We start from the raw sequence: 21,261 nt of genomic DNA on the forward strand, positions 1-21,261 counted from the left end.
TGGGGGGGGGGGGGGGTAGTCAAATTCTGTGTGGTGCCCACTAGATGGTGCTACCAACCAGGACAGCTTGGCTGCTGCTGAGTTTGGCTGGGCAGGAGCAGAGGGGAAGGAAGATGTGAAAAGTCTGCATACAACTCAATGTGATGAGTGGCTCTAAGTCTTGGGGACTGTACTGTCCCTGGTTCTGCAGCAAAAGAGGTTTACACATGAATAGGATTACTAGGCACTACTTAGACGCTACTTCTCATTCTGTCTTTTCCTTTTTGTTCGAAATTTTGTCTTATAATATAAAGCAAACCTAAAATCTTCTTTCAAAGATTTAAACAAAGGAAGTGAAAATGAGAAGGGCAATGAAAAGATAAAGTGTTTTTCTCCATGTAATTAAGAGATTCTGCCTTACATTAAACCTCTATCAGTTAATAAATGTTCAGAAGCACCAAAAATTTCTTATACAAAAAGAATTAACATTGTCTTAAAACAGCACCTGCATGTCCTCCAAAAAATGTGAAGTACTGCAATAATGAATTTGAAATAATTACTTTACAGAGCCACGTTACTTGCACAGAATCATCAAGGCAAAAGCAACTACACTTAACATTCCCTGCAGAGACAGGGTATTCTCCTATACCTTACATTAATCAAGAAGTATGAAATAAACAGCTAAAAACATAAGAGGGGCCTAAATCTACACTATTATTATGACTAGACTAGAACCAAATTCTGATTATATACAAGAAGTGAGTATGCAAAAGAAAAAATTATTTAGAAAATGGCAATACAACAATTTTCCTTCGAAAATACTGCTAAAATTTTTGGATTGGTAGTGGGACAATATCTAAAAGTAAAAATAACAGCTATGATTAACACATTAAAGAACTGAAAAAAAGGAAAATGGCATTTAATATCATTTATTCAACTAATTAATCTGTTTTAATCTATGCTGAGTACAAATTTCCTCATCACATAAATACATTTTCATTCGAACAGTTTGTCTTTGACACTGTCATTAACTTTCTCTATTCCCACTTGTAAGGGCTCTACACTACATACACCAGTGATTAAGAATACATGTTCAAAGTTGGCATAGAGACACCCCCAGAATAAATTGAAATCTAGACTTAAAACCCCCAAAACACTTTAAAATAAATAAAATTTGTCTTAAAAGAAAATCAAGCCTTAAGTTATTAAGGAAGTATCCATGTTCATTCTTACTCACCTGGTATTGAGCCATTAATGCCAATGGATTATTATTCTGACTGTTATCAAATGTTAAAACATCAAAAACTCCAACACAATTTACTCGCAACCTTTAAAGACCAGAGAATTTAAAGAAAATTATTAAAATGAGATTTTTTTAAAAATTTAACATTTCCTATATTATTAGGAAGGATCTCAGAATATTATCTAGTCTAACCTCCCCATGGAACCTCTATCAAACACCATTTTAGAGATGAGTTGGAAATTAAGGCTCATAAACACTAAGTGATAGGCCTATAAGGTTATAGAAGCCAGAAACTGATAAAGCCAGGACTATAACTCACATCTTTTTTTTTTTTTTAAAGATTTTATTTATTTATTTGACACAGAGAGAGACCGCGAGAGAGGGAGCACAAGCAGTGGGAGTGGGAGAGGGAGAAGCAGGCCTCCCGCCGAGCAGGGAGCCCGATGCGGTGCTCGATCCCAGGACCCTGGGATCATGACCTGAGCTGAAGGCAGACGCTTAACGACTGAGCCACCCAGGCGCCCCTATAACTCACATCTTTGACTACCATGCCAGTGGTCTTTTCATCACAGCAAGCTGCTTCTTTATTAGTTATTCATGCAAGAGAACTAATTAGCTTTCTAACATTTGCTGAAGATGTATTAGGCACCATTCACATGTATTAATCATTCAATCCTCTCAATAATCTTATGAGACAGGTATCTTATAAATGTGGGACAGATAATAATAGTAGCTGTCTTACAAGGTTGTTGCATACACAGAAGTTACAGAACTTGCTCGGGATCATATAAATAGCAACTAACAAACTTAAGATATGATGAACCCAGATAACCAGGTAAGTACCAGATCTTGAGTTCTTTATGCTATGCTGTCCAAGATAACTCTCAAAATTACAGCAATTCAAATAAAACTCTGGTGAAGTCAAGGGCTGTTACTTAACTTTGTATCAGTGGTTCTCAAAGCATGGGACCCAGTGAGCAGGAACAGCATCACCTAAGAACTTGTTGGAAATGTAAATTCTCAGGCCTACTGAATGAGAAGTCTGGGGTGGAGGCCAGTAAAGTGTGCTTATTAATGAGCCCTCCAGGTAATTCTGTTTCATGCTCTAATCGGAGAACCACGGTTATACATAGAAAACTATATTGATATTATGTCTATATCCCCCCAACCCTAACTATCTCCCAAACCCTTACAAGATTCTTGGTTAATAACCAGGCATTTTTTTAAGAATTCAACATTTTTTTTTAAACTTACAAATGAACTCAAAGTCATAGCAGTTGTTCTGGATGGAATATATGAAAAGGTAGAATTACAACAAATCATCATGTTTTGTTTACTAAACTGTCATAGGTTAGATGCTCAACAAAGAAGCCAAAACTCAAAATGCTAGTACCTTGTTTTGCCAGTTATCAGAATCTTTGTTGGGTCCATAACTCGACATGCCAAACCTGCTGTGTGAATGGTACGCAATGCGGAACTCAGTTGGACAATATATGCCCAAATAAGAGACTCTGGCAATAATCCTGCATGCTGTCTGGGCAATGGTCCATCGTGTTGACCTAAAAGCAAAAAGGACATCTTTTAAATAACCAACTAAAAGACTAAAACATTCAAACCAAAATTAACAAAAAAAAATTCATGTATCATGGCAAAATCTGTCAATTTATTTATTTATTTGAGAGAGAGAGAGAGCACAGAGGGAGAGTGAGAGGGAGAAGCAGGCTTCCCACTGAGCAGGGAGCCCTATGTGGGGCTCCATCCCAGGTCCCCAGGATCATGACCTGAGCTGAAGGCGGACGCTTAACCAACTGAGCCACTCAGGTGCCCCGCAACTTGTCAACTTTTATATATATGTATATATATATATAGATAGATACAGATATGGTGTTTTTATACGTAAGGTTTATCATATGTATATAATGTTTTATGTGTGTGTGTGTATATATATATATGGTTTAGTCTATTAGTAAGAAATTAGAGACAAACCCCAATTTCCTATTTATGAGATTATACCTTTATACTGTTAGCAGCAGAAGAGTTCTCACTGAAGTGCTCTTTTCTGTGAGCATTGTAATTACTGAACAATAAACAAAATTATTTAAAGAATTTATATTTAACTGTGAACCAAATAAATGTAAACGTAAATTCTGAATAAAAACAGCAAAGGTGAAGATTATTATTTTACTTAAAATAATCCTAGCCTAGGGCGCCTGGGTGGCTCAGTCATTATGCATCTGCCTTCACCTCAGGTCATAATCCCAGTGTCCTGGGATTGAGCCCTACATCGGGGTCCCTGCTCCACGGGAAGCCTGCTTCTCCCTCTCCCACTCCCCCCTGCTTGTGTTCCCTCTCTCGCTCTCTCTCTGTCAAATAAATAAATAAAATCTTTAAAAAATAATAGTAATAATCCTAGCCTATATTATTGTTCAGGCAGGTGAGAACTGTTCATTCTGTGGCTTGAAAGAAAAATAAAAGTCTCTACCATCATTTATGCTGAATATTTTCTTATTCTCCATAAACTGCCCAGCCTCCTCTCTTACAGCCATGTCAGTTAGACAGGATGGTATCCAACTCATAAAAATATAAATGTAAAACACTGAATATCACTTATGTCTAATAATGAAACAAAAATAATCCGACCTACCATGAGTGTAATCATTTTGATTCTATCAGCTTTTTTTTGAGAGAGAGACAGAGAGGGAGAGAGAGAGAGAGAACAGGCACACAAGCAGGGGTGGGAAGGAGTTGGGGAGGAGGGGCAGACAGAGAGGGGGAAAGAGAGAATCTTAATCAGGCTCCATGCCCAGCACAGAGCCCGATGCGGGGCTCAATTTCATGACTCTGAGATCATGACTTGAGCCAAAATCAAGAGTTGGGTGCTTAACTGAGCCACCCAGGTGCCCCTCAACTCTTAAGTACTTCTTGATACTATTTCCTGGGTCACTGTTAATCCTTAAATCAGTGGAAAAGGAGCCACATAAATTTAATGCAGATTTTTAAATTATTTCAGGGAATATGACATAAATTCAAGTGTTCTTATGATTGTAAACAAATTTTTTGTGAATTAGGTATAAAAGCAACACAGTTAAATGGTTAATTGCAGAGATAGTAAAGAGCAAATTTGTGGCTTGGGATAACATTTCCAAGAAAAAGCAAATACAAAATTCAAAAACTGCTTTCCCTCCATTTGGACAGACTGAAAATAATACAATCTGGAAAACAGTGTTAAATAACTCAAAAAGTGGCTGTAGTGATAAATGCCAAGACATCATCCAAGAGGACTATGAAGAGTTTAAATAAAACTATTTAATAAATGTGGTAATAAGGAAAAAGAGCATTTATAGCAAACACAGTGCTTGCTTATTACTCTGTGCCAGATTCTGTCTTAACCTTTATATTGTTAACAGCAGCAGAGGTTACTTGACCCACTTTGTCTCATTTTAAACCTCTCATAACCCCTATAATACAGTATGGTATGATTATTATTCCCATTTTCCTAATTAGTATATTTCTTATAATGTACAATCTTTTACTTTGTACCAAGTTAAATTAAATAGTATAAGAAAACATTAGACTTCCATCTATGTCTCTCGAAAAGTTTATACACACACTTTTTTTCATCTTTTAATATTCACAATAGGAAAACTGACAATTGCCTTATATTAGAAGTTACTACAAATTCAAGTATATACAGTATGTAAGGGGAAACTACTACTGTTCAAACGATATTTTCAAATACCAGAAAAAGGAATGGTTCCTGTGAAAATGTATATATCAAGTAATCAGTCAACACCAAAAAAAAGATTAAAAAACAAACAAACTAGAAAGGAGTGCTATAATCAGTGGTTCTCAACAAGGGTTAATCCTGCTCCCCAGGTAACATTTGGCAATGTATGGAGATATTTTTGGTGTCGCTACTGGAGAAGGGGCTTGCTACTGGCATCTAGAGGGTGGAGGCCAGGGATGCTGCTTAACATCCTGGAATGCACAGGACAGCCCCCACAAAATCATTCTCCAGCCCTAAATGTCAACAGTGCTGAGGTTGAGAAACCCAGCTATAAATTAAAGCCAACAGTCATCTCACAGGTGTTACTACTAAAATAAACTTGAACAACTACAGCTATATTCATCTATAGGAAAAGTTACACCACATCCCCTTCAACAAAATTATGTATGTGTCTACAGATGACATGGCAAAAGGAAAAAAAATGACCACACCATATGACCAGATTTTTAACGTGAAACAGCCATGTAACCACAGCTTTCTTCTTCCAACTGTCAGAAAGCAAAGTAAACAGAAATAATATATTTTTATCCACAATTAAAGGAGTCACAATCCAAAAGATACTATAATGTGGACTCACTCACATCTTTCTTCCTCAATTTCTCTCAGTATGTATTCAAGAAAATCTTTAAGAGATTAAAAACCACAGTAAAAAATGCAATGGTTTGTCAACTTCAGTAATAAACATTTTTTAAAAAGAATTCAATGCTTCTTTCCTATCCCCAAGCAAGAAAATGATACATACATTTTTCTTCCCCAAATACATAAGTTAATTAAAAGACATCTCAAAATGGGCCTACTTTTACTCTGAAGCTATTTTACCCTTTAATAAACATTTACTAATTAACCATAATTACAATATTTTTGGTTCTTTGCAGTATTTGAACTATAAATATTGGAAAGGGGCAAAAAAAGAAAATATTCCCTGCTTAAGTAAATGCTACCTGAGAAATTATTTTGAAGACTAATTCCTTAAGTAACATGGAGTCCTACCTTTAAAAAAAAAGCATTTGTTTAGGGAAATCATTTCATAAATGATATACAGTCACACTGGACTATGAGTCATTAAATTATATTCAGAAAATATAAAACTTAGGGGGAAAATACTTATAATAAATGAAAGATGCAATGACACAAAATGATAAAAGGAAATGACGTGACAGGAACCCAAAAAACAAAACAAAACAAAAAACCAAGACTGGAAAGAAATATAGGAAGAGATGATAATGGCTGTGCTTTGGGCAGTGAAGCTACAGGCATCATTTTCCAAACCGTCTTTCTTCAGAAAGCATTGTATTTTTAAAAGAAAAAAAATGTTTAAGAGGAAAGAACTTTTATCATATTCTCAGTTATTTAGACTTCAGATACCTCCATGAGTCTTGCCCACCCCATCTTCATCTCAGTCTATACACACAATACACTATTTCCCAGCTGGTTACGGATTGACTTCAATTCTTTGAGACATTTCTTTTTAAAATGCACTATGATTACAGGGACAGATTTACATGCATTTTAAAATACAAAACTACTCTTCCACAGAGCAAAAGCATTTGTCAAAATATAGCGTGCTTGCATCTTTTTCTTACCCCACTTTCTCTTTGTGAAATAGGCATCAGCATTAGGGTCATTAAAGTGTCTGCTCATCATAGTCTCTCCTCCAGCATGGAAATCATATGCAAACACAAGAGCTTAAAATAAAACACAAACACTCATTACTGCAATCTGGCTTCAAATAATGAAGCCCATAAGCAGAAAGACAGTACAAATTACTCACAAGGCTCTGCAAATGCTTTAGTGGTAAATACTTCACGCAAGGTTACAATATTTGAGTGCTGAATTTTTTTCCACATATCGACCAACACCATGCACTTCGTGTTAACAAGACGAAAACCTGAAAAAGAAAACCTTTTGAACTAAACTGTAAATGACACCTCCCCTTTATTCCATCAGAAATGTGAAGAAAAAGCCATGTTACATATCATTTATGAGCTACTAATTTTCAAATGAAATAAATTTATTATCCTTTAAACTTTCATATTAAGTAAATAAATATATGCAGGAATATTTCAGAAATCTTAGCCTCAAGAGCATGCTTCAAAAAGAGGATAATTTATCTCCTTACCATGTATCCTCCGAAGGCAATATGGCAGATCATCTTTGCTATTTACAGCTTTGTAGCAAGATGTAATGTATCCAAAATTACTTGATTTCTGTATCCGGTTGGGTGGTGGCAGTGGTTCTAGAGGGAATAGGCTATGGTAGCTGTCAACTTCTGTAGGGACTGCTAGAGTAATTCATAGGAAGACAACTTTAACTTCCTGATATTCATCAATCTCTCAGAGTAATAAAGAAACCCAATCTACCATAAACCACCATTATCAAAACATACTTTTGAATTCTGGAAGTGTCAACATTCATAACAATTCTATAAAACAAACTGGCTTCACTACCAATTAAAATAGGCATTATAAAACAATGAAAGAACAACCAGATTTCATACACTCGAAAACATTTATCTCTAATAGCACAATACAACTCTGTTTCTCAGCTATTAGAAACAATTTATGCTATCACTTAGAGATGTTAAACATTTCTAATTCTGGGGCACCTGGGTGGCTCAATCGGTTAAGTGTCTGCCTTCAGCTCAGGTCATGATCCTGGGGTTCTGGGATCGAGCCCCGCATCGGACTCCCTGCACAGCGAAGAGCCTGCTTCTCCCTCTTCCTGTGCTGCTCCCCCTGCTTGTTCTCCCCCCACCCCGTGTCAAATAAATAAATATTTTAAAAAATAAATAAATAAACATTTCTGATTCTGATGTTCAATAAAAATCAAGATAGATTTTGCTTCTTTAAATGTTTTAGTTTACACAAAATATATTTAGACAGTGGTGTTAAGCATATGAATTCTTGCTTTTTAAAGTGTAAAGAAATTCAAAACAAGTAACATTAAATTGACGAGTGTGTATGCAGAATATGTTCGTTGTGTGTATGTTTGTATAAATACAGCAATCTATCAAAACTTTCAACCATGGGGTAAAATAGCACAATTTTAATCCCCCGCAATATATAAGAAAGAAAATGAAAACAACTTTACCATCATGCTTTTTCCATGTTCCTCAAAGTAAGAAAAATTATATTTAAGAATAACTGGGATAATGCACTGGAATTTGCTCATGATACTCTGGTTAGGTATTAAAAAAACTATTTATCTTGAACCCCAATTTGTTGTTTCTTATAAAGACTAAATTTATTCAGTGGCTGGCTTCTCTATAGAGTATAGGCAATTTCTTTTCCCTTCTTTATTGCTATTTTCTAGAACAAACATGTATTGGTTTTACAATCCAAAATGACAAGTTTTTTTTAATGCTTTACATACAATCAAATTACATTTTCCAATTGGACAGCTTCCATTCTGTTAAATATCTTGAGTGACTTAGGAATGTTCACGATATTTCAAATGAAAAGCAAGTTAAGTGAACATGAAGAATATGCACAGAAAATCATCTAAGGAATAAAGCAAAAACTTTAACAATTATAATCTCTGAGTGGGATGATTTTTATACTCTTCTTTATACTACTAGTCCATACTTGCCAAACTTGCTACAATAAATATGTTTAACACTGTTTTTATTTTTTATTTTTATTTTTTATTAGAGAGAGAGAGAGAACGTGCTCATGCAAGCAGGGAGGGGGGAGGGAGGGCCGAGGGAGAGGGAGAGAATCTTAAGCAGGCTCCACACTGAATGCAGAGCCCAACAACAGGCTTGATCTCACAACCCTGAAATCATGACCTGAGATGAAATCAAGAGTCAAGACACTTAGCCAACTGAGCCACACAGGCGCCCCTGTTTAACACTATTTTTAAAACACAACAATAAATCTCCTTTAAAAAACTCATAGACAAAAACAACTAATAATTTTTGACTTACACCTGTTAAGAAATACATGTGAAACCCTATTAAGAAAACTATCATTCCAGAAGACAGGTTCAAAATGACCCCTCTTAGCCTTTGCTAAGGCTAATTTAGCCTTTGCTAAATTCTTACATTCACTATCTCTTAATTTTGAAACCATATGAGACAGAACTATTTCATAAGTAAGGAAAATAAGGATCACACATCTAGAGAATGAGTTGGGATGCAAACTCAGGACTATGATTCTATAGTCTTATGCTCTTAACCTGCAGACGGCACTTTGGCCATAGTGCAAAACAAACACTGATTCAATCTAACTTTCAAAACAAGGTCAAGTGGCACGTTCTTCTGAAATAAAGCAGTATAAGGGAGGTAGACACACAAGGGAATATAGCTGTAACTTCTGCCCATTTATCATTTTAATGATCACTGTAATTTCCACATACAGATGATGAATAAATTTTGTTTCCTGGTTATTTCATGAGGAGCATCTAATAAAGAGGAAGTCATTAATTTCAAAATAGTAAAAATGTCATGAGTGCCTACTATGTATTAGTGAACCCATATTAATGAAATATGCGTTCTTATCAAGACGCTTAGAAAAAAACAAACGACAGAGATTTATATAAAACATAATACAGTACAAGGAAAATAGCTATGAAACAAGTACAACTCACCGCAGCACTGGTCCTTAAACTTTAGCACCCCTCAGAATCACAGAGGCTTGTTAATTCACAGTTTGCTGGGCCCCATGCCCAGTGTTTATTTAGTAGGTCTAAAGTAGGGCCTGAGAATTTGCAATTCTAACAAGTTTCCAGGTGATAATGAAAAGACACTGCTGGGTCAAGGACCACATTTTGAGAACCACTACACGTGGAAACAGAAGGGAGAAGGGAGCCATTCCCAAGGATACTAGGAACGATCTAACAGAAGATTTGGTACGTATACTACAAACTGAAGGATGAGACTGCTTTCAGTGAGCTAAAACGAGCTGAAAAGAGTGCTTTGCTTGATGGCAAGGGAATAAAGAGAATCACCACCACCATGCCTGAATGTGTACACTGTGTTCAGGAACTGTGAAATCTCATGTGGTGGGAGAACAGGGTATACCACCACGGAGGAGGTGCAAAGTGGAGAAAAAGCTGAGAGAGTTATGTTGGGATTGGATCAGAGGGAAATTTAAATGCTATGCTAAGGACTTGACACTCACTATGCCAAGCAGTGGTACGCATAGCATCAATGTGACAGAGAGAGTGAATGAGGCACAAAATCAACTAAAAATCTTACACTCTTAACTCCTTTATCCCTATTTGTACTTTGAAACAAGACATGCTGAATTCTCTACATTACAGGAAAACAAAACAAAACAAAAACTGTGGATCAGTAGAAAACTAGGCACTATCCAAAGGATATCCTTCCAGTGTCTGATTCTGATGCTATGAGACATATTTTACACCCCTGTAAACTATACGTAGCTAACTGTTAGCACTGAAAAATAACTCCTGTCCTCCATGAAAAAGCCAGTTTGCACATTCATTTCAATATTCCTGCTCTATAACAGGTCTTATAAACGGCTCCTCATGACTTAAATAAAATCTTCAAAATACTTATTTTTATGTCTGTACATTACGATTTTACCCTGCTTCAAAGAGTCACCTTTTAACACTATTATTTCTCACTCCACCCTGAAATAATCATATACAGTCTAATATTAACCTTAAAAACCAAATGTTTCCACTGACAGGACTATTCATGGTTGTTCTGCTCTTTCTTTGTTCCTAGTTCAATTGAACAAATGCACAAAATTAAGTATGAATAAAGGGAAGTGCCTTTATGAATAAAAGGGGATGCCTAAATCACCGTTAAGTATCAAAAATCAAAGTAAAGAAAATCAACTTGGAAGACTATGGACAAAGCTGTACTCTCTAGTTCAGCCCCAAGTTTTAGTCTGGGGTCCAATTCCACCAAATAATATTAAATATAATGATAAAAAAAGAAAATGTCAGTGTCTTTGCTCTATCCAACCCTACTTCCCCTCAAAGAATCATACAATGATAGGCTGGATCTAAGATACTGAATACCTGAGACTCACTATGGTTTCTCAACCTCAGCACTATGGACATATCAGACTGGATCACTCTTGTTGTTGTGGACTGTTTTATGTATTGTAGGGTGTTAAGCAACCCACTAGTAGCCAGTAGCACTCCACTGACAGATGTGACAACCAAAACTGTTCCAGACATTGCCAAATGAAGGGGGAAAATCATTCCTGGTGGAGAACCCCTGATCTACAGGAAATCAATTTTGATTTCAAAGTTGAGAAGTACTAATCTGGTGGGAGTATAAAGTACGGAATAGAAAAAGGAGAGAGAAAAAAAACAGCAAGACCAAACATTAATAAATGAGCCAACATGAGATGAAGATTAATAGTAAACATAAGACGTGAAAAAGAGCAGTTAGACCAGTGAAAGGAAAAAAAAAAAGCATTTATTAAAATTTGTTGAACATGCATCATCATTAGCCATCAGGGAAATTCAAATCAAAACCACACTGAGATACCACCTTACACCAGTTAGAATGGCAAAAATTGACAAGGCAAGAAACAACAAATGTTGGAGAGGTTGTGGTGAAAGGGGAACCCTCTTACACTGTTGGTGGGAATGCGAGTCGGTACAGCCACTTTGGAAAACAGTGTGGAGGTGCGTCAGAAAATTTAAAATAGAGCTACCCTATGACCCAGCCATTGCACTACTGGGTATTTACCCCAAAGACACAGATGTAGTGAAAAGAAGGGCCATATGCACCCTAATGTTCATAGCAGCAATGTCTGCAATAGCCAAACTGTGGAAAGAGCCGAGATGCCCTTCAACAGATGAATGGATTAAGAAGATGTGGTCCATATATACAATGGAATATTACTCAGCCATCAGAAAGGATGAATACCCAATTTTTACATCAACATGGATGGGACTGGAGGCGATTATGCTAAGTGAAATAAGTCAAGCAGAGAAAGTCAATTACCACATGGTTTCACTTATTTGTGGAACATAAGGAATAGCATGGAGGACATTAGGAGAAGGAAGGGGAAAATGAAGGGGGGGGAAATTGGAGGGGGAGACGAACCATGAGAGACTATGGACTCCGAGAAACAAACTGAGGGTTTTAGAGGGGAGAGGGGTGGGGGGATGGGTTAGCCTGGTGATGGGTATTAAGGAGGGCACGTACTGCATGGAGCACTGGGTGTTATAAGAAAACAATGAATCACGGAACACTACATCAAAAACTAATGATGTATGATGACTAACATAATAAAAGAAAAGAAAATAAAGAAAATAATAATATTTGAAGGCAGCTATTTTACTGAATTTAAGAAATAATTTAGTTCTATATAATGTACACAAGTCTTTGTTATTGTTATCTTCAGCATTAACATTTCCTGTATCATGTTAAAAAAAAAACTTGTTGAACATGGGGGCACAGAATTGGATTAACCATAACCTTTAGCTTGTGACACTCGAATCACTGGTTCATGTCTATGCAGGGCCTGCTTTTATTTAGTTAATTATTCTTAATAACATAATAAGCATCTACAAACTCAGCACTCAAAACAAAAGCTCAGACCTTTATTTTAACTTACATCTAAATATATGGCTCTCTACCAACCTCTGCCTTCCTTCTCTCACTTCCTTCTCTTTTTATAGTTTTATTACATATAAATATACACATATGTATATACACATACATTTACATAAATGTAAACACATATTATAATTTTAACTTTACAAAAGGCTATCATGCTATATGTAGTCTCTTGCAACTAACTTTACTTACTATGACATTACTAAGAGTCTTCTGTATTGCTGCACGTCAGCGAACTTTCTTCATTTAAGCTGCTGTACAATATTCCGTTATCTGACAATATCACAATTCATTTGGATTGATCAAAGTTTCTGCTATTTTAAGCAACAATGTTATGGATACTTTACACATTTTGCATTTGAAAATGTATAGGAGTTTACGTATTTCCAGGAAGAGAACTACTGGATCATAGCGTACACAGCTTTAGGAGTTTTCCAAAGTGGTAACAGGTTCACCAATTTCTAGTACCAACAGCAATGTACTGGAGAACCCGTAGGTCCATATCCTAACACTTTATACGACCAGGCTTTAAAATCAGGTGCCTGGGCGGCTCAGTCGGTTAAGTGTCTGCCTTTGGCTCAGGTCATGATCTCCAGGTCCTGGAATAGAGCCCCTCATTGGGCTTCCTGCTCAGCAGGGAGTCTGCTTCTCCCTCTCTCTCTCTCCCTTTGCTCCTCCCCACTGTTTGTTCTCTCTCTCAAATAAATATAATCTTTAAATAGACAAATAAATAAATAAAATGATATCTTATTTGTATTTTCCCCTAATGATCAATGATGTTCAACATCTTGTCATACATTTATTGGTCATGTGAATTTCCTCTTTCTTCACATGCCTATTCCTATCTTTTGGCCCTTTTTCAACTGAGCCATTTATGCTCTTACTGGATTGTGTTTCTTATATTCCTTGCCAGCTGTGTAAATATCTTCTTCCAGGTTTTTTCTTTACTCTGAGTATCTTTGGATTGTTTTCAATTCTAATTTAGTAAAATTTATCAGTATTTTCTTTAAAAGCCAATGATCTTTGTCTTCTGTATGGGAAATCTTTCCCCACTGGAATATTAAATCTATTCACCAAGATTTTATAGTAAGAGTTTCTAAAGTTTTGTTTTATAGAGTTAAGTTCTTAATCAATTTGGAGTTGATTTTCAAGATCTGGTTAAAGATAATGATCCAATTTTATCTTTTACCATAAAGAAAACCATTTTTTTCCAATGCCTTCTTTCCCCACTGACATGCTACGTGTACCACAGAATGTGTCTAGGCTCTCCTTAGCCTGGTTCATTAACCAATTTGTCTAACCCAGTGCTCCATGCCCCATTCACATTATTTTAGTTATTACAGACTCAAACTATGCCTCCCTTCCCTCAATACGCCCAGATTTTTCATCATCATCTTCAAAGTACCTTGGGTAGTCTTCCCTTTACTCTTTGATAAATTTTATCATATACTATGAAAAGCTTTGATATGCCATAATATAATTTAAAAATAATAAAGACCAAACTTTGATTAGAAGCTTGGAACTTTCAGCCCTCTCTCCTAACCCCCAGGGAGGACAAAGAAGCTGAAGATTCAGTTCATCACCAAAAGCTAAAGATTTCATCAACCATACTCATACAATGAAACTTCAATTAAAAAAACAAAAACAAACCCTAAACAGTGCGGTTCAAAGAGTTTAGAAGTTGGTGAACACACTGAGGTACTAGGAGGGTGACACACCTGGAAAGGGTATGGAAGTCCCCGTCCCCCATCCCCCGCCCCCACCTTATTTTGCCCTAGACATCTCTTCTATTTGGCTGTTCCTGAGTTGTATGCTCTATACTAAACCAGCAGTAGTACCTAAAGTGAGTCTAATTCTAGCAAATTACTGAACTGGTGGGGTGGGGGGATGGGGAAGTGGTGGTAGTGGTTGTGGAAACCCCCAAATTTGTAGTTGGCCCCACAGAGCATGGGTAGCCTGGATAACCCATTTCAGCTGGCATCTGAAGTAGGAGTAGTTCTGTGGGACTGAGTCCTTAATAAATAGGACATGAAATAGGTGTCAGAAGAATTACGATTAAAAACAGCTCACATGGTTGACTGCAATTATACTGAACTTTTACATCAGTTTAGAAAACCTGACATCTTAATCATTGTGTCTTCCTATTTACAATATAGTATTTTACTCTATTTATTCATCTTACTTAATATCTCTTAGTAAGTCTCCCCCATTGAGATCTCACATATCTTTTGCTGCATTTATTCCTAGCTACTGATAACCTGAAACGACTGTAAATAACACCTTTTCTTTTCATTATATTTTGCAGTTATTGGCTATTGGTCTATAGAAACTTAACTGACATGTATTAATCTTATATCCAGCTATTTCCTAAATTCGATTACAATTTCAAATTATGTCTAATCTACAGTCATATTATTTACACATAATTGCAATCATAAAGACTGGAAAGGCAAAAATACACCCAGTTTTCTTTTCTTCTTTTACCCTTAGACAATGTTAAATAATTAAGGAAAATTCCAACCTGAAAACCTCAAAGGCTATGAGAGGTAAGTTCCCTATCCATCTAAACTGAAAAGATTGGTCTTAAGGCATAATAGCTAGACATATTCCTTTTAATTCTTTAGCAATCAACAAGATGCACAGTGGAGTATACAGAATCCTTGATTACAACCACATGTTTTGAGATTATCTCTATGGCAAATGTATTCCTACTACTTTATTTATAAAGTTTTGCTAAATTATACCATATTTAATCTTGCTATATACGGAATAAGCTAGGGAAAGAGATTTTAATTGCATTCTAAGAATCACTATGGTACAGTCGGAAAAACCCAGGTTTAAATTCTGACCCAACCAACTGATTACTAGCCATTGGTCTTAAATGGCAAGTTACTTAGCCTTCCTGTCAACTTCAGTTTTCCTCATACATAAGAGGGAAAAGATAGTATTCATGTCTATGTCATAAAATTTCTGTGAGAAAGTAAGACATATAAAGAATTTAATTAGCACACTGTCTGGTACACCATAGTTTCAAAAATAATAATTACCTTCCCCCTCTGTTTAAGTACCCATATTTCATCAAGTTTCAGAAGACACTAATATTTTAGTGCACAGTGAGGTAAATCACCATGAATTCTAAAACCACCTAATTTTTTTTGACAAACTAGAATACTGTCGCATATAGAAGTGAAATGAACTAGATGATCAGTGGCATCTTGGAACTCTTCAAAAGTAGATTTCAAATAGCAATTGCTGTTCAAGACATAAAACATGTACATAAAGATTATAATATCCTTTAAAAGGATGAAGCAACACACATTTTACCTGGCATATCTGCTTGATCAATTTGAGCCATTGTTATTAAATGCCTGTTAATCAGCTCCTAAGAAAAGAAAACAAGTATATTTACATATTAACATAGCTTCTGAAATCTGATTTTCTATTATAACTAAATAACGTTAAGTATTAATGTTTTTTGGTATGTGTACTTTTAATGTTGATAACATGAAATGACATTTCTAATAATGATAAAATGTCTAAATAGATAGACCTACCCAAAATTAGGGTTAGGGTTAAGTAGCTGTGCTATATAACCCAAACCACATAACTAACTCTGGCTCAAAACTCAAGGCCAATTCTAACTTGTCAATAATTCACTCATCAACACTATACTGGTACAACTTACTTCTGTGGAATAAAAATTTTTCTGAGAATATAAGTATAAAATGAAATTCTACATATCAAATAATACCTAGATTAGTTTACCTTAAAAAAAACTAAATTATTTTATAAAACCTACTTTATAGAAAATATTAAGCTCTTTTAAAATGCGGTTTATTTCTAGGCCAAACTACTTATTCTCATCCTATAGATATTAGCAAAAAGTTGTCTGAAGGTTAGAAACCATTTAAATAATTTATTTAATATATTTTAGAGAGACCTTTCAATGTATAGGATATGAAGTGCAAAAAGGTGGCCGATTTAAATAGCTTTTCTGTTTTATGTCCTAAACACATACTTTAATTTTCTTGAAAAACAGGTTTCCTTAAATAAATATATCAATGAGAACTCATAAATTCTAAATTCTATCTGCTTTAGTACAGCATATTTGATTAAATTGTATGATTTGAAAAGAGCTTTGTTCTTTCTCCAGTTGTTTGGTAAAGCACAACAGACATTAAGTATTTCCACCAGGGATTCTGAAAGCATACCTGTCGGAGTTCATCAGCCATGAAGAAGGAAGGTGCATTTGCTTTTGGTTGCATATAAGCAACATGAGGTGCAGTTGGAGGATAAATATGATAGTTTGGAAATACCTAAAAAGGTAGGGAGGGGGAAAATGTAATAACCAATTGCTCTCAATTGATGAGCTTTATCATTGTTTTGATAAAGTTTTAATCTTTAACAGTGATAAATAAATGGATACATTTTAATGATAATGAATTAAACACCTCAGAAGAGCTGTTATTAGTATACTTTTTGAATGAACTCACTTTAAAAATAATCTTGTGATAATGTATTTAAAAATCTAACGAGAAAGGAAATATTTCTTCAGATACAATAAAATTTAACTTCCAATGAGAAGCCAAAACTGCTCTCTGGAAGAAGAGTTATATAGTTTGTAAATATTTTTTAAAGCAGTTGGAGGAGAGGAAGAAGTGTTTGGATTCAGTCAGATAATGAGGTGACACTTGCCCTAGCTCCCCAAAGAGCCACCCCCATGAAGGGCTTTTTGTGGCCAACCTAAACAAACTGTTATGTACATACTGGTTAAACACTTCACACTGCAACAGCAGAGAGGACCAACTGACTTACTCTGGGTCTGGGTCTGCAGCTTAGGGGAAGAGAAGGGTGCAACAATCTACTTAAATACTGTCTGGGCAAACTATAGCCAAATTACTAAATCTTCCAGCTTCTTGGAACTGAATTCTTCCCCACCCCCTGCTTCTTCTCTTTTCCCTCTGCCTCTCCTTCCTCTTCACTGGTCCCTGACACAAAATCGACGTACATTCTAAACTATCTTTTCTTTTTTCATTTTAAAAGCTGAAACACTTTTTTTTCCTCTATGAAATTTCTGCTGCCCTCAGATGATTCCTCTTGCTCTGGATCTCAACCAGGAAGTGGTTTTGCAATACCTGTAAGGTTTCCTTTAAACTATATCTGTAGGGAGAATAATACCTCCTTTTTATTGCCTTGGTTTTCTCACACCAGATAGCACAGTTTGGCTTAGCCACCTCAGGTTTACCATAGCATATTTTTAAGAGTTGTCTGAAGGGTAAAAACATCATAAAAATGTGCCATATATAATCTCTACAAAAACAGTTGAGACAGTTTTGTGACAAAAGAACCTCTTTATAGATTAAATTTTCTCTTTCTACAAATATGATAAAATATAATAAAAATGTAAATAATTATAAAATATAATAAACCCCCAAAAAAGGTAAAACATTGATGGAATTCTTACTTGAAAGAACCAAGGAAAGTCTCTACTCTACCTCAATTATTTGGCCTTCTGTTCGGCAAGCTGTTCTGTGATAATTTTTGAAAGATCTCTGACCAAAAAACAAAACAAAACAGAACAAAACTATTAGCTATTTATTAGTTTTTAAAAAGCATTTTACATAATTTACAATTACTTCTATAAATGTTTTCACATTTATATCTCATAAGGAGGTCAGGTAGTATCCCCATTTACAACTGGGAAAATGGGCTCAGAGGTACTAAGATTCAAAAGTCACAAAACAATGGCAGGACTGAGACTCTTAAAAAACATTAAAGAACTCTGTCATCTTCCCATTCAAATTGCCTTTTAGTAAAATATTAATCAAAATAAACCATTAATTTAACTTGAGATCAAAATCTGCTTACTAAAATCCAAGTATACTTTTCATCTAAATCTATAATCTGTAATTATGTCAAATGTCTACAATTTAGATCAGCTCTTGTGTTTTAATGGAATTTGGCTTTCTAACTCACAAGCTCTTCAACTATTACTTATTTTACTGTACCATTTAAAAAACAATTTTTGAACGTGGACACAACAATGAAGCTAAAAGGTACAATTTGTGGAACGTGACGACATTTCCCTCTCTGCCCTTTCCCTTCTCCCTCCTTTGTTAGCTCTTTCCTCATCCATGATCAGGGCTCCCCCGGGGCTTCCTCCCTCCTTACCAATAACCCATATTGGAGACCTCTTATTACTATGCGTCCTCCACTATCCAGAGATCTAGAGATTAAATCACTGCCTCACCTGAAGCAAGAGTTAATCATCAGTTTGCTTTCAGTAACTATGATAAGAAACCATCTACTTTCTCTGACTTCTTTACTAGAGGTAAAACTACCTGTACCTATAAACAAATGTAGCAAACGTCAACTCTAGCTAGCACAAGTACTAGGTAACCCCATGAGCAAAACATGCCATGAAGTACTAAACTAGAGCTTGAATCTAATCTGTGATTAAAACCAGGTTTGTCCAAAACTGGAGTTACTATTACTGCAGAAACAGTTTACTTTGAAGAGATGAGATTAGAATTATCATCTAAGTTAGAAAATCAAATACTCACTTTTTCACATCACAATAAAAAGATGCAAGGGGGGTAAACCTCCTTATTAATCTCATTAATAAGAAGGAACTGTTGTAAGAGTACTATCACTTCTCCTTTAATGCAGACATACCATTCCAGTCAAAGGTGCTGGGGTTGTGTCTGTATAGAAATAAGTCGTCCCACCGACAGTTTCCTTTTGGATCACCTGACCAGAAGATGGAGTCTGAGAAACAGGATTATTAACAGGTGTAGAGGCACTAGAAGGCACCATGTAATTTGCTGGATTTGGAGTGTGACTTCTTCTTCTGGGGGCAGGAGAAGTATGCGGAGTGATCTTGGGAGAATGAAGAGGGGAAGATCCAGCAGACAAGGACATTCCTGAGGAAGATGTAAAAATGTTTCTTAGGGAGCAAAAATTGGTTTTAAAGAAACACATCTGGAAAATAAAATGCAAACATTCATTTGGAAGAAACATCATCTTTAGCAAATTCAAGTGCAAAAATAAAAGCCATAATTTTATCTTGGTTTGTTTTAGAGAAAGCTCTGATGAAAGCAAATGTAACGACGTTTCTTTTTTCAAAGATAGACATTTCCAAATAAACTAGGAAATGTATTGCAAGAATAGTCTCCTCCATATCAAGGTTTACATGAGAAACTTCAATAGTAAGAATCATTAGTAATTTAACAAAATAATTTAATGGAAAAACGAGAAATAACAAACTGGGACTCTTTAAAAGCCTTTTTATAAGCCTTTATAGAAGCCTTTCTTTCATACAGGGCCCAATTCCCTTTTTGTGAAGAATCATTTAAAACTATGGCTATTAACAATACAAATACCACATTACCCTAAAGTAGTACAGTATTAAAAATCAAACTATTTAATGAGATTTACTAGGTTTCTTTTGGCCAAATACAATTAACAGAATGGTTTGAAAAAGCAAAACAATTAAGTCTAGTCTTAGCTGAAATACATGACAGCTTACACATTGTTTTTCAGTCAAGCGATATACTGTTCTGATGCCTTTGTCTTTAAACAGGCATATACTAATACAAATGAAAATTTCTGCAGATGCCTAACTTTGTAAAATTAGGCTAGTTGATGCCACTAGGTTCTAACAGAAGTTCTATCCAAACACAACTAGTAAGAAACCATTTTTTGTAAGGCATCCTCTATTATGATTCTAAGGTGAAGAAAGGGAAAGGATAATTGTCTTAACCCTTCAGGAGATTCCAAGCTAGCTGAGAAAACAAGACCAGGTCACATGTAAAAGACAAAAAATGACTTACAAAAACACTCAAAATATAAATTAAGATACTGCAAACTACATGCATAAATGCAGATGGAATGCAAATTAATTAAAACCAGGTAGAATTAATCAAAGGCTTAATGGAGGTGATCAGTTCTGAGCAGAGATCGAAAAGGGTTTCTAGAGCTACAGTTACACTTCTTGAAAAACTTGGCTTATCCACAAACTGTTTTCTGGCCATTTGGGAAAAGACTAAAACCCACACCTTAGAGTAATATGCCATCTTACAATGCAAGGAAAATGTTTATACCAAAATGCCTCTGATCAGAGAAATATAATTAACAGGGACATGAATTTCAATTTTGAGGCATTCAAAAAACAAACACCAACACTGTTTTTTGGAAAGATGTAGGTAGACAAAACTAAAGTGAGAACTGAGATAACACTTATTTTTACTCCGGATAGCCCTCTGCATTTTTTAAAGAGCCTTAACATAATTATTTTGTCTGATTTTCTGAGCAACTAAATGAGTTAGGCAGGTGAGGCAGGTCAAGTTACAAGCACCACAGGAGAGATCAGAATTCAGACATGAAGAGGTTTTTTGATTTGACCAGTGACATTTGTGCAAATTCAACAGCAAAGCCTCTTGGCTCAAACCCAAGTCTCCAAACTCCAAACGTAACACTCCTAACTGAATAACACAATGTCTACCGCATTGACATTAAAACAGGCCAGGGATTCTCAAGTATGTCTTAAATGTGTCTAAGAGAGACTTTAAAAATCTAAACCCCCTTTCAAAAAATCATTATTTGTAAGGAAGCCAAGCTACTATATTAAGATATAAGCATATTTAAAAAAAAAACAAAAACTGTTCCAGAGTTCTGTTTTTCTAACTCTGTATTACACATTTA

The 21,261-nt window shown here is 35.4% G+C and overlaps 1 protein-coding gene across 6 annotated transcripts in view; it reads right to left on the reverse strand.

Moving 5' to 3' along the window:
- Positions 1–21,261, reverse strand: part of PAN3 (poly(A) specific ribonuclease subunit PAN3) — a 130,009-nt gene that overhangs the window by 19,155 nt on the left and 89,593 nt on the right. For 3 of the 6 annotated variants that reach the window (XM_032403287.1, XM_032403283.1, XM_032403289.1), the window contains 9 exons: positions 19,234–19,481; positions 18,054–18,110; positions 16,770–16,874; positions 15,883–15,940; positions 7,129–7,290; positions 6,781–6,897; positions 6,593–6,694; positions 2,616–2,781; positions 1,217–1,307 (listed from right to left, as the gene is read on the reverse strand). In XM_032403287.1, coding sequence (XP_032259178.1) covers positions 1,217–1,307; positions 2,616–2,781; positions 6,593–6,694; positions 6,781–6,897; positions 7,129–7,290; positions 15,883–15,940; positions 16,770–16,874; positions 18,054–18,110; positions 19,234–19,481 — 1,106 coding nt within the window. The remainder of the gene's footprint in view (positions 1–1,216; positions 1,308–2,615; positions 2,782–6,592; positions 6,695–6,780; positions 6,898–7,128; positions 7,291–15,882; positions 15,941–16,769; positions 16,875–18,053; positions 18,111–19,233; positions 19,482–21,261) is intronic. The other 3 variants (XM_032403288.1, XM_032403285.1, XM_032403284.1) reach the window with 2 other exon arrangements.

Source organism: Phoca vitulina, unplaced genomic scaffold (assembly GCF_004348235.1).
Source record: "Phoca vitulina isolate PV1807 unplaced genomic scaffold, GSC_HSeal_1.0 scaffold5, whole genome shotgun sequence".
Taxonomy (NCBI): domain Eukaryota; kingdom Metazoa; phylum Chordata; class Mammalia; order Carnivora; family Phocidae; genus Phoca; species Phoca vitulina.